This window comes from Hyla sarda, chromosome 5 (assembly GCF_029499605.1).
Source record: "Hyla sarda isolate aHylSar1 chromosome 5, aHylSar1.hap1, whole genome shotgun sequence".
Classification (NCBI taxonomy): Eukaryota; Metazoa; Chordata; class Amphibia; order Anura; family Hylidae; genus Hyla; species Hyla sarda.
This window is the reverse complement of record NC_079193.1, coordinates 167,081,390-167,096,659: the sequence shown is the minus strand read 5'-3', so window position 1 is coordinate 167,096,659 and position 15,270 is coordinate 167,081,390. Positions and strand designations below refer to the sequence as shown.

General features: G+C 40.1%; 1 protein-coding gene across 1 annotated transcript in view; it reads right to left on the bottom strand.

Moving 5' to 3' along the window:
- Nucleotides 1-2,451: 2,451 nt before the first annotated feature.
- The window catches only part of MRPL3 (mitochondrial ribosomal protein L3), a 78,686-nt gene continuing 65,867 nt past the window's right edge, over nt 2,452-15,270 (bottom strand). Inside the window, exon 10 of the mRNA XM_056520656.1 lies at nt 2,452-2,899. Within this exon, the coding sequence (XP_056376631.1) occupies nt 2,750-2,899 (150 nt within the window). The 3' untranslated portion in view covers nt 2,452-2,749. The remainder of the gene's footprint in view (nt 2,900-15,270) is intronic.

Genomic DNA, 15,270 nt, shown 5'->3' with positions numbered 1-15,270 from the left:
CATACATACATATACATACACTGCTCAAAAAAATTAAGGGAACACTAAGATAACGCATCCTAGATCTGAATGAATAAACTAATCGTATGAAATACTTTCGTCTTTACATAGTTGAATGTGCTGACAACAAAATCACACAAAAATTATCAACATATATCAAATTTATCAACCCATGGAGGAAATCAAATGTATCAACCCATGGAGGTCTGGACATGGAGTCACACTCAAAATCAAAGTGGAAAACCACACTACAGGCTGATCCAACTTTGATGTAATGTCCTTAAAACAAGGCAAAATGAGGCTCAGTAGTGTGTGTGGCCTCCATGTGCCCGTATGATCTCCCTACAATGCCTGTGCATGCTCCTGATGAGGTGGCGGATGGTCTCCTGAGGGATATCCTCCCAGACTTGGACTAAAGCATCCGCCAACTCCAGGACAGCCTGTGGTGCAACGTGACATTGGTGGATGGAGCGAGACATGATGTCCCAGATGTGCTCAATCGGATTCAGGCCTGGGGAATGGGTGGGCCAGTCCATAGCATCAATGCTTTCCTCTTGGAGGAACTGCTGACACATTCCAACAACATGAGGTCTTGCATTGTGTTGCATTAGGAGGAACCCAGGGCCAACCACACCAGCATATGGTTTCACAAGGGGTCTGAGGATCTTGTCTCGGTACCTAATGGCAGTCAGGCTACTTCTGGCAAGCACATGGTGGGCTGTGCGGGCCCCCAAAGAAATGCCACCCCACATCATTACTGGCCCATCTCCAAACCGGTCATGCTGGCGGATGTTGCAGGCAGCAGAACGTTCTCCACGGCATCTCTAGATTCTGTCACATGTGCTCAGTTTGAACCTGCTTTCATCTGTGAAGAGCACAGGGCACCAGTGACGAATTTGCTAATCTTGTTCTCTGGCAAATGTCACACGCATGGTGTTGGGCTGTAAGCACAACCCCTACCTGTGGACGTCGGGCCCTCATGGAGTCTGTTTCTGACCATTTGAGTGGACACGTGCACATTTGTGGCCTGCTGGAGGTCATTTTGCAGGGCTCTGGCAGTGCTCCTCCTTGCACAAAGGCGGATTTTTGCTGCTGGGTTTTTGCCCTCCTCCACGTCTCTTGATGTACTGGCCTGTCTCTTGGTAGTGCCTCCATGCTCTGGACACTACGCTGACAGACACAGCAAACCTTCTTGTCACAGCTCGCACTGATGTGCCATCCTGGATGAACTGCACTACCTGAGTCACTTGTGTGGGTTGTAGACTCCGTCTCATGCTACCACTAGAGTGAAAGCACCGCCAGCATTCAAAAGTGAACAAAACATCAGCCAGGAAGCATAGGAACTGAGAAGTGATCTGTGGTCACCACCTGCAGAACCACTCCTTTATTGGGGGGTGTCTTGCTAATTGCCTATAATTTCCACCTGTTGTCTGTTCCATTTGCACAACAGCATGTGAAATTGATTGTCAATCATTGTTGCTTCCTGAGAGAACAGTGTAATTTCACAGAAGTGTGATTGACATGGAGTTACATTGTGTTGTTTAAGTGTTTCCTTTATTTTTTTGAGCAGTGTATATATGTTACTATTTATATTGTAATAGAAAATGTTATATATTTAATAGAAAAAAATATTATTGTAACAATTGTCAAAATAAACTTTCAAAGGGTGGGTGGATGGATTTAAAAGGCTTCCCAATGAGAACAGGTTTGTCCATACTGTTAAATGGGCACAAACCTGGGCACAAACAAAAAAAACAAAAAAAACTTTTGATATGTTCTAAAGCATGCAAAACCAATAGGTTTAGCAATTGCTTTCATTAGAAATTTTTCAGTATTTAATACTGAAAAAGCCAGTCAAACAACTGCCCCCATGCATGCTTGGACACATACTAGTCCTGCTGTGTCCATGCATCATCACCTACATCATGGACACACTTCCTTGATTGACAGCTGTGAGTGCAGGGCTCAAAGCTGGAGGAAAAATCCTCCCACTGTCAACTTGTGTCCCGCTACTGTCAGTGAGGACAAGCTGGGAGTTGTAGTTTTACTAATGCTAGGGGAGATGTGAGCAGACAGCATACTGAGGGAGGGGGCAGAGACCTGCACAGTGAGGCCACGCCCCCTCCCTTTGAGAGGAATTCAGACTAGTGAGCTAAACTAAAAGTGTAATAAAAAAAATAAAGGTGCTAGACACATACAAATGTGATGTACATGGTCAGGATTAGGTACTGAGTGATATATTCCCCAAAAATATTTTAGTTTGATCTTACGGGTACGCTTTAAGGGTAAATGGATGTCACAAAGGGGTCCTGTGTTTATCTATTTTAGCAGGCAAATATGTTTTAGTATTACGTTAACCATAATACATTTTTCCAGTCCTATGTGTGGGCTTCCAATGAGTGAAACATTTTTTGATATGTAAACCGAATAACTGTAAACACAGCAACATGGTTGCAACTAGTATCAAATAATCTTTATTTTACCATATATATTCTGTTAGAGAAGTAAATGAAGCAACTTCTAAATCATAAGGTATCCACAAGATCCAAAAAATTCCACTGTGCACAGACTGTAATTCCAGAACCCATCTGAATTGTTACGCAAGATAAAACCAGAAACAGTCTCCCTGTCTTTCAAAAGCAGATGTGGCAGCAGTAAAAAGGGAAACCCTTTGGAAACCTTTGTCCTTCACGAATTACAGAAGCACAGTGATCTGATAACACCTAAGTGAATCAAGGTGTCAGAAATGCTAAGAGAAGTTGACAGAGGGCTCATTGAACTGGTATACGTCCTCATCGTAAAGATCTTCTGGCAGCTCTTCATCTCCATCAGCAAAATATGTAGGGAATGGAAGTTTTTCAAAGCCTTTTTGTTTCACTGCAAGTGTTGTATCTGTGACCTAGAAAACAGAAGAATGAAAATATATAAAAAATATGTTTTTTTATTAGGGAATTGCCATTCCTGTAATTTACTAGACTATGAAAATATGGCCTTTCAGTTTAAATTAGACTTTATACTGCGGTAGCATTTCCTATATTACCATGTACTTGGAAAGCTCCTGACAAATAAGGTAAACATATCCCCAGACACAAATTAGGTTAAAAGTTGTCATCTTGGCCACAGTTCTGGTTGCATTTGTCTGTGTTTGATACATAAGCTGAGTTTTAAGGACAAATAAAATGGTGTCTTGTAGGTTTATAGTCCTAAAAACTAATGGATCACAAAGTACGGTAGATTGAAAAATCTTTATTTATTTATATACAAACATATGCTTACACATACTACCTAAGAACAAAAGTGATGGTGGCCTTTATGTATAAATTAAGATTATTATAGAATTGTAAAAACTCTTCCACAAAGAAAAAAAAAAAAGTATAACGTTAACATTTATTCAGAGGATTTGTTTCAGGTCAGGTATGTGGTATCTTTATCACAGAACACAGAATTAATCTTAAACCTCAAATTTGTTTCTGGACAATCTGGGGCAAGTACCTACAGAAATATACAAACTAAAAAATTGCACTTGGCAATATATCTTAGTGACCTATTTTGTCTCCTTTGTCCATTTTTTTGCTAGGTATATTTGCGCCTGGAGTATAGATCTATGTAGATGTCGGCCATTACTGGCGGGTCCTCGGCTGCTGATAGCAGCCGGAACCTGCAGTGTATGACGCGAGCACCGCTCCGATGCTCGCGGTCATACACAGGACGTACATGTACGTCCTGGTGCGCGAAGTACCGCCAAACCAGGATGTACATTTACATCCGTGGTCGTTAAGGGGTTAAATTTAGAATGTTAAAGGTATCAAAAGGTGAACATAAGTTAAAAAGGCACAGCCTTGTGATAAAGTATATTGTGATATTTCTTACTATAGGTTATGTTACAACTGGGGCAAACTCTGAAATCAGGCATAAACATCCTAAATGCATATAAAATGGTGGAAGTTATGTTTTTTATTAAAACCGCGCACATTTTCGTGCAGTGGGTGATTCACACACACAAAAATGTAGTTTTTATTTAGCCTCTTTAGAGAAAAGAACTGAAATGTAGTGTGGCATGGTTAGTTTTTTGAAGTTGTTTGCTGATTTATAAACTGAGACTTTTTAAAATTGTGCCAAGATTTTGCACACGCTTACACCAGCACAGACCACACTCAAAGGGAATGTGTCACCATTTTATTTTTTTTAATAAATAAAATTAATCTATCAAGATAAAGCATTTCATTTATGTATTTAGTTTTAGGAAAATGTGGTTTTAATGTTATTTATTAATAAAGTGTGTACTGAGGCCTCTTTGTGGTGTGTCACTTCCCAACACCTACACAGTTGCTTTATGGCAGACACAGGGTATAAGAAAGTTAAAGGGGTACTCCGCCCCTAGACAGCTTATCCCCTATCCATAGACTTGCATAGTGGGGGCGGGGCATGATGTCATGAGGGGGCGGAGCCGTGACATCAAGATACTCCGTCCAATGCATCGCTCATCATAATCAGCCACAGAGCGATCCTTGTTCTGTGCAGCTGAGAAACAGGGGTGCTGCAGGAGAGATCACATCCCTAGATAGGGGATAAGATGTCTAGGGGCAGAGTACCCCTTTAAGACTGAGAGTGTCTCATAGAAAAGCATGGGCTGCTTACTGCACATGTGCATAGAACAAGCTAGGTGATATGAAAGGGGGAGCCAGCACCATTTTCTTGAAGTCTCTGAGGATAAGGCCCCTATCAACAGACATCTAGTTTGTCCTTTACCACACTCCAGACACCAACAAAATGGTAAAAACTACAAAACCCCCTCTCCTTTTGCACAGAGGAAGAAGGTAGACAAGCGAGGTCTAGTTTGTAGCAGCCTGTTTGTATCAAGTTGCTTGCTTTCTCCAGATTCCTCATGTTAGCTCCCTCTGCTGGTCAACAGTGGGAGATATGACAAGATATTATTTAAGCACTTAAAGACGGAGGGCGTACCTGTACGCCCTGCGCCTGGTCCAGGTCAATAACACGGGGTCATGCGGTGACCCTGCGACTAATGAAAGCCGGAACCATGGGCTAATAGCGTGTGGAACCGATCGTTGTGCCACGTGCTATTAACCCTTTAGACGTAAAGTAACAAAAATACACTCCCGGTAGCTCAGTCGGGGCTGATCAGGAGCAATTGCCCTCCTATAACACTGATCATTGCCATGTTAATGCATGGCAGTGATCTGTGTAGAAGATCAGTGTGTGCAGTGTTATAGCCCCTAGACATTGCAAAAACATTGCAAAAAAAAAAGTGTGAAAAAAAGTTAATAAAGATCATTTAACCTTTTCCCTAATAAAAGTAAGAATCACCCTTTTTCCCATAAAAAGTGTAAATAAAAATAAACATATGTGGTATCGCCGCGCGTGGAAATGTCCGAACTATAAAAATATATTGTTAATTAAAACACACGGTCAATGGCGTTCGCGCAATAAAATTTCAAAATCCACAAGATACCATATTTTTGGTCACTTTTTATATCATGAAAAAATTTATAAAAAGCGATCAAAAAGTCCTATCAATACAAAAATGATACTGCTAAAAACTTCAGATCACGGTGCAAAAATAATTAGCCCTCATACCGCTCCGTACACAGAAAAAGAAAAAAAGTTATAGGGGTAAAAAATGAAAATCTTAAAGGGGTATTCCAGGCAAAAACTTTTTTTTTAGATATATCAACTGGCTCCAGAAAGTTAAACTGATTTGTAAATGACTTCTATTAAAAAATATTAATCCTTTCAGTACTTATGAGCTTCTGAAGTTAAGGTTGTTCTTTTCTGTCTAAGTCCTCTCTGATGACACCTGTCTCGGGAACCGCCCAGTTTAGAAGAGGTTTGCTATGGGGATTTGCTTCTAAACTGGGTGTTTCCCGAGACAGGTGTCATCAGAGAGGACTTAGACAGAAAAGAACAACCTTAACTTCAGAAGCACATAAGTACTGAAGACAGAAAAGAACAACCTTAACTTCAGAAGCACATAAGTACTGAAAGGATTAAGATTTTTTAATAGAAGTAATTTACAAATCTGTTTAACTTTCTGGAGCCAGTTGATATATAGATATATATATATATATATAGATATAGATATATATATATATATATATATATATATTCCTGGATAACCCCTTTAAACGTATTCATTTTCCTGCATGTAGTTATGATTTTTTCCAGAAGTACGACAAAATCAAATCTATATAATTAGGGTATCATTTTAATCCTATGGACCTACAGAATAAAGAAAAGGTGTCATTTGTACTGAAATTTGTACTTAAAAATGCACTGCGTAGAAACGGAAGCCCCCAAAAGTTACAAAATGGCATTTTTTCTCTTAAATCGTCGCACAATTTTTTCTCCGTTTCACCGTGAATTTTTTGGTAAAATGACAAATGCAAATTACTGCAAAGTAGAATTGGTGGCGCAAAAATAAGTCATAATATGGAATTTTAGTATAATTTTTAAAAGGCAAGGAGGAAAAAACTAAAGTGCAAAAACCCTGAGTCACAAAATCCTTTGTGACAAATACAAAAAAAAAATTAGAAAAAATTATTTAACCTCTAAAAAAAAATTATAATCACATTTGGTGACACATTCCCTTTAAAAACTTGCTAAGATCTACTGTATTTAGCTACTTATGATGAATGTGCATCTTTATGATAAACTTGGGGGAAGTACATTAGACATATGTCCAGTCAAACAGGGGTAATAATACCTTGATTTACATAATTATACATTTCCCCCTAATGTGTAGAATATGTACAGAGAATTATCAGACACAAAAACACAAAACAAAACACAAAAGCACCATCATCTCTCAAATTCCAGAGCGACCACCTGTTCCATGTCTCAAAGCAGCCCTCATGCAAAACCGGCTCAAAATGTGACAGCAAAGGGAAGCCACTTTCCCCAGCTGCCAGAGAACAGCTTGTGCAATTTGAAAACTATTCACGTCTGTCAGAAACCTTTATGTTTGTAAATACTACAGATTTTTTTTATTTCCCTTTATAGAAACTTCAGTTATAGTTCCCTGTGGGTTTAACGCTACTGAAAAATAATGACATAAGAAACAAAAATGAAACGGCATGAAACGTGACCACCTATTAAATCTATAAAACTGCTAAACGCAGTCACATATAAATCAGAAAGGGATTAGCATGTCCACATCAATGAAATATATGTTAGGGTCTTTATAAAGAGTGATGTAGCTGCCTATATACAGTAACTCATTTTTCTCCACATCAGAAACTGAATATTTAAGTCAGTGTTTTCCAACCAGGATGTCTCCAGCTGTTGCAAAACTACGACTCCCAGCATGCCCGGACAGCCTTTGGCTGTCAGAGCATACTGGGAGTTGTAGTTTTGCAACAGCTGGAGGCACCCTGGTTGAGAAACACTGATTAAAGGGGTATTCCCGTGGAATTTTTTTTATTTTTTAAATCAACTGGTGCCAGAAAGTTAAACAGATTTGTAAATCCCTTCTATTAAAAAATCTTAATCATTCCAGTACTTTTTAGGGGCTGTATACTAAAGAGAAATCCAAAAAAGAAATGCATTTCCTCTGATGTCATGACCACAGTGCCCTCTGCTGACCTCTGCTGTCCATTTTAGGAACTGACCAGAGCAGAAGAAAATCCCCATAGCAAACATATGCTGCTCTGGACAGTTCCTAAAATGGACAGCAGAGGTCAGCAGAGAACACTGTGGTCATGACATCAGAGGAAATGCATTTCTTTTTTTGAATTTCTCTTTAGTATACAGCCCCTAAAAAGTACTAGAAGGATTAAGATATTTTAATAGAAGTGATTTACAAATAAGTTTAACTTTCTGGCACCAGTTGATTTAAAAAAAATAAAAATAAAGTTTTCCATGGGAGTACCCCTTTAACCCCTTAAGGACTCAGACCATTTTGGCCTTAAGGATTCAGACAATAACATTTTTACGTTTTCATTTTTTCCTCCTCGCCTTCTAAAAATCATAACTCTTTTATATTTTCATCCACAGACTAGTATGAGGGCTTGTTTTTTGCGCGACCAGTTGTCCTTTGTAATGACATAACTCATTATATCATAAAATGTATGGCGCAACCAAAAAACACTATTTTTGTGGGGAAATTAAAACGAAAAACGCAATTTTGCTAATTTTGGAAGGTTTCGTTTTCACGCCGTACAATTTATGGTAAAAATGACGTGTGTTCTTTATTCTGAGGGTCAATACGATTAAAATGATACCCATAAGTACGTACTTTTCTATAATTGTTGTGCTTAAAAAAAATCACAAACTTTTTAACCAAATAAGTACGTTTATAATCCCTTTATTTTGATGACCTCTTACTTTTTTATTTTTCCGTATAAGCGGCGGTATGGGGGCTCATTTTTTGCGCCATGATCTGTACTTTTTTTTTTTATACCACATTTGCATATAAAAAACTTTTAATACATTTATAATTTTTTTTTAATAAAATGTATTAAAAAAGTAGCAATTTAGGACTATTTTTTTCCGTTCACGCCGTTCACCGTACGGGATCATTAACATTTTATTTTAATAGTTCGGACATTTACGCACGCGGCGATACCAAATATGTCTAATAAAAAAAATTTTTACGCTTTTTGGGGGTAAAATAGGAAAAAACGGACGGACTTTTTACTTTTTTATTGGGGGAGGGGATTTTTCACTTTTTTTTTACTTTTACTTTTACATTTTTTTTTTTACACTTGAATAGTCCCCATAGGGGACTATTCATAGCAATACCATGATTGCTAATACTGATCTGTTCTATGCATAGGACATAGAACAGATCAGTGTTATCAGCCATCTTCTGCTCTGGTCTGCTCGATCTCAGACCAGAGCAGGAGATGCCGGGAGCCGGACGGAGGAAGGTGAGGGGACCTCCGTGCGGCGTTCTGAATGATCAGATCCCCGCAGCAGCGCGGTGGGCGATCCGATCATTCATTCAAATCGCGCACTGCCGCAGATGCCGGGATCTGTATTGATCCCGGCACCTGAGGGGTTAATGGCGGACGCGGGCTTCGGCCATTGCCGGCGGGTCCCTGGCTGCTATCAGCAGCCGGGATCAGCCGCGCATGACACGGGCATCGCTCCGATGTCCGCGGTTATGCACAGGACGTAAATGTACGTCCTGGTGCGTTAAGTACCACCGCACCAGAACGTACATTTACTTCCTGCGTCCTTAAGGGGTTAAGTAATAAAAAATAAATTATAAAATTCTCATGGCTTTTTATCTTATGTTAACCATTTTTAAGTGTCTATCATCCCAACATTCTTCGTAAAACATATCCCGCAAAACATGTATGGGTGTTGCAACTCAGAAGTGGGGACCATGTCACATACGTAAGGACTGTCCTGTCATTGGGCCCTGTTAGGGTACTATTTTCTCTGGTAAAAACACAAACCACTTTGCACAACTTGCACTACTTTAAAAAAAAAAAACTCCAGGTTGTACTGCAATTCGGTATGAGCGAACTTCTAAAAAGTTTGATTCGCAGGGCTGGACTTACTTTCGTAAAATGTTTGGTTCTGGGCGAACTAGTGTAATGCCAACAAGCAATGAAATCAGCCCCTAAACAATTTTATAACACAGCCAAACAGCTCTTAAGCCCTGTCTAACATTGCTTAAAAGGGGATCTCCGGTGGAATAAATTTTTTTTTTTTTTTTTAACAGATTTGTAAATTACTTAATTTTAAAAATCTTAACCCTTCCAATACTTATAAGCTGCTGTATGCTCCAGAGGAAGTTCTTTTCTTTTTGAATCTTTTCTGTCTGACCACAGTGCTCTCTGCAGACACCTCTGTCCATGTTTGGAACTGTCCAGAGCAGGAGAAAATCCCCATAGCAAACCTCTCCTGCTCTGGACAGTACCCGACATGGAACGAGGTGTCAGCAGAGAGGACTGTGGTCAGACAGAAAAGAGCTATACAACTTCCTCTAGAGCATACAGCAGCTGATAAGTAATGGAAGGATTTATAATTTTTAATAGAAGTAATTTACAAATCTGTTTAACTTTCTGGCACCAGTTGATTTAAAAAAAAATTATTTCCACCGGAGTACCCCTTTAAGGCTAATTTATGGCGACATGTAGTAACCCATGGTAACAAACAGCTTATTTAATGCGCTTGTGGATTTTAGTATGCTTATTAACACTACATTAAAGCTGCACAATAAAGTTAAAATATCTCTGGATGTTGGTAGATGCCTGTTGGTGTTAAGATGTCCACAGAGAGTTATTAGGAGACTTTTCCCAAGCGTTCCAAAAATTATCCCTTTTTGGGAATTAAAACAGAATCTGTGTCCCAAAATAGTGAAGAAGAATTAGCTTTTCTCTAAATTATGACTTTTTTGGGGATCATGGGTTATGTATGTGTAGGCCTGGTTAGAAGTAGCGGCAGCAAGGGGGATGGCAGATAGGTTGTATCCAGCGTACAGCAGGAGATTAAAAAATTTTGGTTTTTCAAAAGGTTTCAAAAATTTGGTTTTTGAAATTTTCAAGGCCTGGCTGCATGTAGCAGAAGCAGGGGTGATGGCGGACTAGAGGGACTGGTTATAATCAGCGTACAGCAGCAGGAGGCAGACTATTAATAGCCAGTCTACAGCAGAATGAGGCAGACTGATAACAGTTGAAATTTCCAGCGTACAGCAAAGATTTTAAAAAAATGTAAGTTTTTAAAATTTCTCAAGTACTGGCTGGAAGTAGCAGCAGCAAGGGTGATGGCAGACTAGAGGGACTGGTAGTACAGCATGAGGTTGAAAAAAATGTGTTTTTTTTCCTTCAAATTTTGCACTGCATGCACTGTATGACAACTGCATGAAGTGGCTCACCCTCACGTGAGTGTGCAGTGGGGACTAGCAGTAGTTGTAGCCAGTGGAGAGTAGGAAGTGGTGAAGTAGTGTTAGCTGTAGCCATTGTGTTGCCTCTCCATGTGCTTACATAGAAGCCTAATTCCTAAAGTTGGCTGCCTATGCCTTACTTTCCAGATACAGCACTGTGCCTGGTTTCCTGCATCTGGTAAGATAGTAATGTATTTGCACACAGCAGAATACCGTAAAATGATAGGTAACACCACACCCTGCTGCATGCAGATGAGCAGCAGTGTCGCAGTCACCTGCTCCTGAGCGGCTAAGACCAATAAGCCTGCTGACATCCTCCTCTTCATCATCATCATCATCCCCACTAAGGATCGACCGATTATCGGCCAATATTCATGATTTTTTAAGTTATGGGCACCTTACCTTACCAATAATGTCGAAGATGTGTCCAGCGCGTGCACTCCCGATAACTGCTGCCGTGCAGCTCCCGCTCCACTGTCCCGTTCTCCCGATAGCATCATGGCGTCCAATGGAGGAGCATGTGACACACGTCACTCCTCCCCCCCCCCCTGCGCCCAGCGTAACGCTAAGGAGGAAGCAGAGTGACATGTATGTTACATGCTCCTCCATAGGACGCCATGATGCGATCGGGAGAACGGAACAGCGGAGCGGCAACACCCGAGGACAGCCGCAGGTGAGCTGACTACAAGAGGAGGAGGGGGGGGGGAAAGACTGCTGTCTATAAGGGAGGGGGGGCTGCTGTCTACAAGGGGGGAATATCGGTATAAGTTATCGGCTATCGGCCTGAAAGATTACAGGTTATCGGTATCTGCTTTAAAAAAATCAATATTGGTTTATCCCTAATCCCCACCACTCCTTTCAGTATGAACTTCAGTATGCATCCTCTTCCACCACCACAGGAGTGACACTTTAGTGACAATACTGAAAAAAATCTGGCACAAAGTAACAACACTTTGGCTTACACAGGTTTCTAATATAAATGTTCACATACAAATACCTTTAAAAAGCACTTCTTTACATTCTTATTGCATTAATGGCCATTACAAAAATGACTGCTACGGTATTTGTTAAGATTACAATATGGGGAACTAACGGCATGGAAACATGTCACTTAATAGATTGACAAGACAGAAATAGTGAATGTTGAAAAGGAAATATTTTAACAGACTCTGCAGTAAAAATAGTAGAGGTCACCAAGCTCATCTCACTAACAATACATGTTAGCAGGTTGGTTCCGATTCCAGAGACAAAAAAGTAAAATCAATTCATCATCTCCAGCAAATACCTCGACAAACCCCAGAGAAATAATGCTATGTTTTTTTCTTAAAGAATGCATCTTATGTTGTCAGGCAGATAGTTTCAAAAGGAAGAGGAGTAGAATTTTCACTGACTAAAAGAGATTGGCAGCTTTGTATTCCTGTGACGCTTCGTAACTGAAAGTTATAATCCTGACCGGCTCACAATTTATACACTTCAAAATTCAGCATTTAACAGTGTTTTTTTAGGAGATGGAAAGGTATATAATCTGTGCATACACTCCAGACATCGATTTATACCAATGGATATTCCAGGAGCACTGTGGTGTTTGCTTGAATAGATTTTCTTCATTATTAACCTGTTGTAAGACCCAAAGAGATTTTCTGTCCACAAACTGCTAAGGTATTTTTTTTATGTTAATAATAAAAACTTTTTTTTTGTCCCCTCTAGGCCTTTTGTAAACGATTATTCAATTGCTTACATAGATCAATGTAATGCATATGCATTAATCTATGTTATTGGTGCTCAGCTGATACATACTGCCATCAATTGTAGAGGCCCTGGGTTGTCCTGAAAAACGGATCGTCCCCCTGTGATTATATCACAGAGGGGGTCAACTGTGCCACCTGGTATTCACAGTATTTAAACAGTAAAAAGAGAGACAGTGGAGTGCTCCCTGATGTCAGTGTCAGCTGCAGATAGCAGCAGGTACCTGCCCGGTATGCTCAAGCCGAATGAGGAAGGACTGACAAAAACCATAGGACCAGAATTAAATTATCAGTTGTCATGGCAACCTGACATTTGTCAAGCCCAGTGAGAGTACTGGAAAAAAAAATGTCTCCAAAGTTGGCCATCACATATCTATTTAATAAAAAAAAAAAGAAAAGTACTAAATGACTCTGTATAAGGGTGGGTTCACTCTAGGGCTGGGCGGTATACCAGTTCATACGGAAATTTTTGTGCTGCACGATATGAATCTTTCCCCATACCGCAATAACGGTTGGGCCCCTCCCCCTCGGGAGTGAATGAGTTATCAACCCAGCGCTGCGCTGTCCCCATCGGGGAACTAATCATATTTGACCCACGAGTGCTGTTCTGCCCCCCACCCCCTAATTAACTATCAGCCCTGCGCTGTCCCCATCAGGGTAAATACTCACATATCACCCGCAAGTGCTGCCCCCTTCGTCCTCCTGTTTATTGCGGGCCGCCGGCGCCGACACTCTATACTGTGCGCTTTATCCCTATGCCCGGGCTGCAAAAGATAAACAAAATAAACTTTAACTCACCTTCCGCTGGTCCGGTACCGGCCTCACCTGCTTCCTGGGGACGGGAACGTTGGACAGCCGTCAGCCTATCACTGGCCGCAGCGATGTTCCGCCTCGGCCGGTGATAGGTTGAGCCCACTGTCATGTAAGAAGCCGGCTGACGTTCCCGGCCCCATGAAGAGCATAAAGCTGACGTAGGAACGTGCGCTAAAGTTTATTTTGTTTACCTTTTGCAGCCCGGGCATAGGGATACAACGTACAGTATAGAGTGTCAGCGACGGCAACCCGCAACAAACAGGATGATGAGGAGGGCAGCGCTTGCGGGTGATATGTGAGTGTTTACCCCGATGGGGATAGTGCAGCGCTGTGCTGATAATTTGGGGGGGGGGGGGGGGAAATACCGTTATATACGTGGAACCGCCATATGTTACAAAAATACCGTGATTCACATATTTGGTCATACCTCCCAGCCCTAGTTCACACTACGTTTTTACTGTACGGGAACCGGATCCGGCTCATTTTTGCCCCGTATCAGTTTTTCTGACCGGACCTAAAACCGCAGCATACTATGATTTTAGGTCCGGTAAGAAAACCAGATACGGGGCAAAAATTAGCCGACCAAAGTCACCATTTGACTCTGGTCGGCTTATTGAAATGAATAAGATATGGGCCAGGTCTGGCTGGAGCGCCCAGTTTTCACTCCCCCAGCCAAATCTGGTTCCCATACAGTAAAAACGTAGTGTGAATCCACGCTAATATAAACGTTGTTAAGAAGCTCAATCTAAACAAAGGAATGTTAAGGTTACTCAGCAAAAAGTTCCTCACTTTTCTCTACAAAGAGTAAATGTATTGTGTACTATAAAGTGCTGTGCCTCACCAGCCACAGACCCTTGAAAGTGGGTTGGCATCAATCAAATAACTGATGATGCCTTTCCATTCTATGTAATGTAGTCTGGCAACAACTGGAGGCACCCTGGTTGGGAAACAGTGGTTTAGTGGTTCATCATAGCAATATACAGATGCAGGGGTGTGGAAATTTAATAAAAAAAACTACTTGTCCACGGGACTAAAACGGAGCAAAATCTACTTGTCCCTCATGACGATCCACTTGTCCGGACCAAGTTTCGCTTTTACACTCATTTTTTCCTCCTCGCCCTATAATAGCCATAACTACCTACTATAATGATACCTTTTAATTTTTCAATAACATATTCTGTGAACCAAAAAAAAAAAAAAATTCTATCTAGTCGGTGAAGTGAAATTGAAATAGTAAAAGATAATTTAGCAAATTTGGTGGTTTCCTTTTCTACGCCATTTACCTTGTGGTTGAGCTAACATGTTGTTTTGATACTTTAGGCCGCCTGATCACAGCAATAGCAGATTTGAATAGATTCCGTCATGTTTTACTAATTTTAAAAATATTCAGAATTATTTCAAATTTTTTTAATTGCAATTTTTTTTTACCCCTGTAGCTTTTTTTTTTTTTTTTTTTTTTTAATCACCTACTAGGCTGTATAAGGGCAAATTTTTTGTGCCATAATCTGTTTTTTGAATTGGTACTATTTTGGCATTGATCTGACTTTTTAATCGCTTTTTACCTTTTTTTCTCTGGGGTATTATAAAAATTGCAATTCTGTGTTTTTTATTTCTTTTTTTATTTACCGTATGGGATACATAATGTTATATTTTAATAGTTCGGACAATTACGCACACAGCGATACTAAATATGTTTACATGTTTTTTATATAGGAAAAAGGGGGTCATTTCAACTTTTCATGGAAGGGGTTAAAATGTGTGTCTTTTAAACTTTTATTAAAACTTTTTTTTTTTTTTTTTTTACACTTAGATTTTTAGGAAGAATCACTAGATTCCTCATACATATCAATAGAGTTCTAT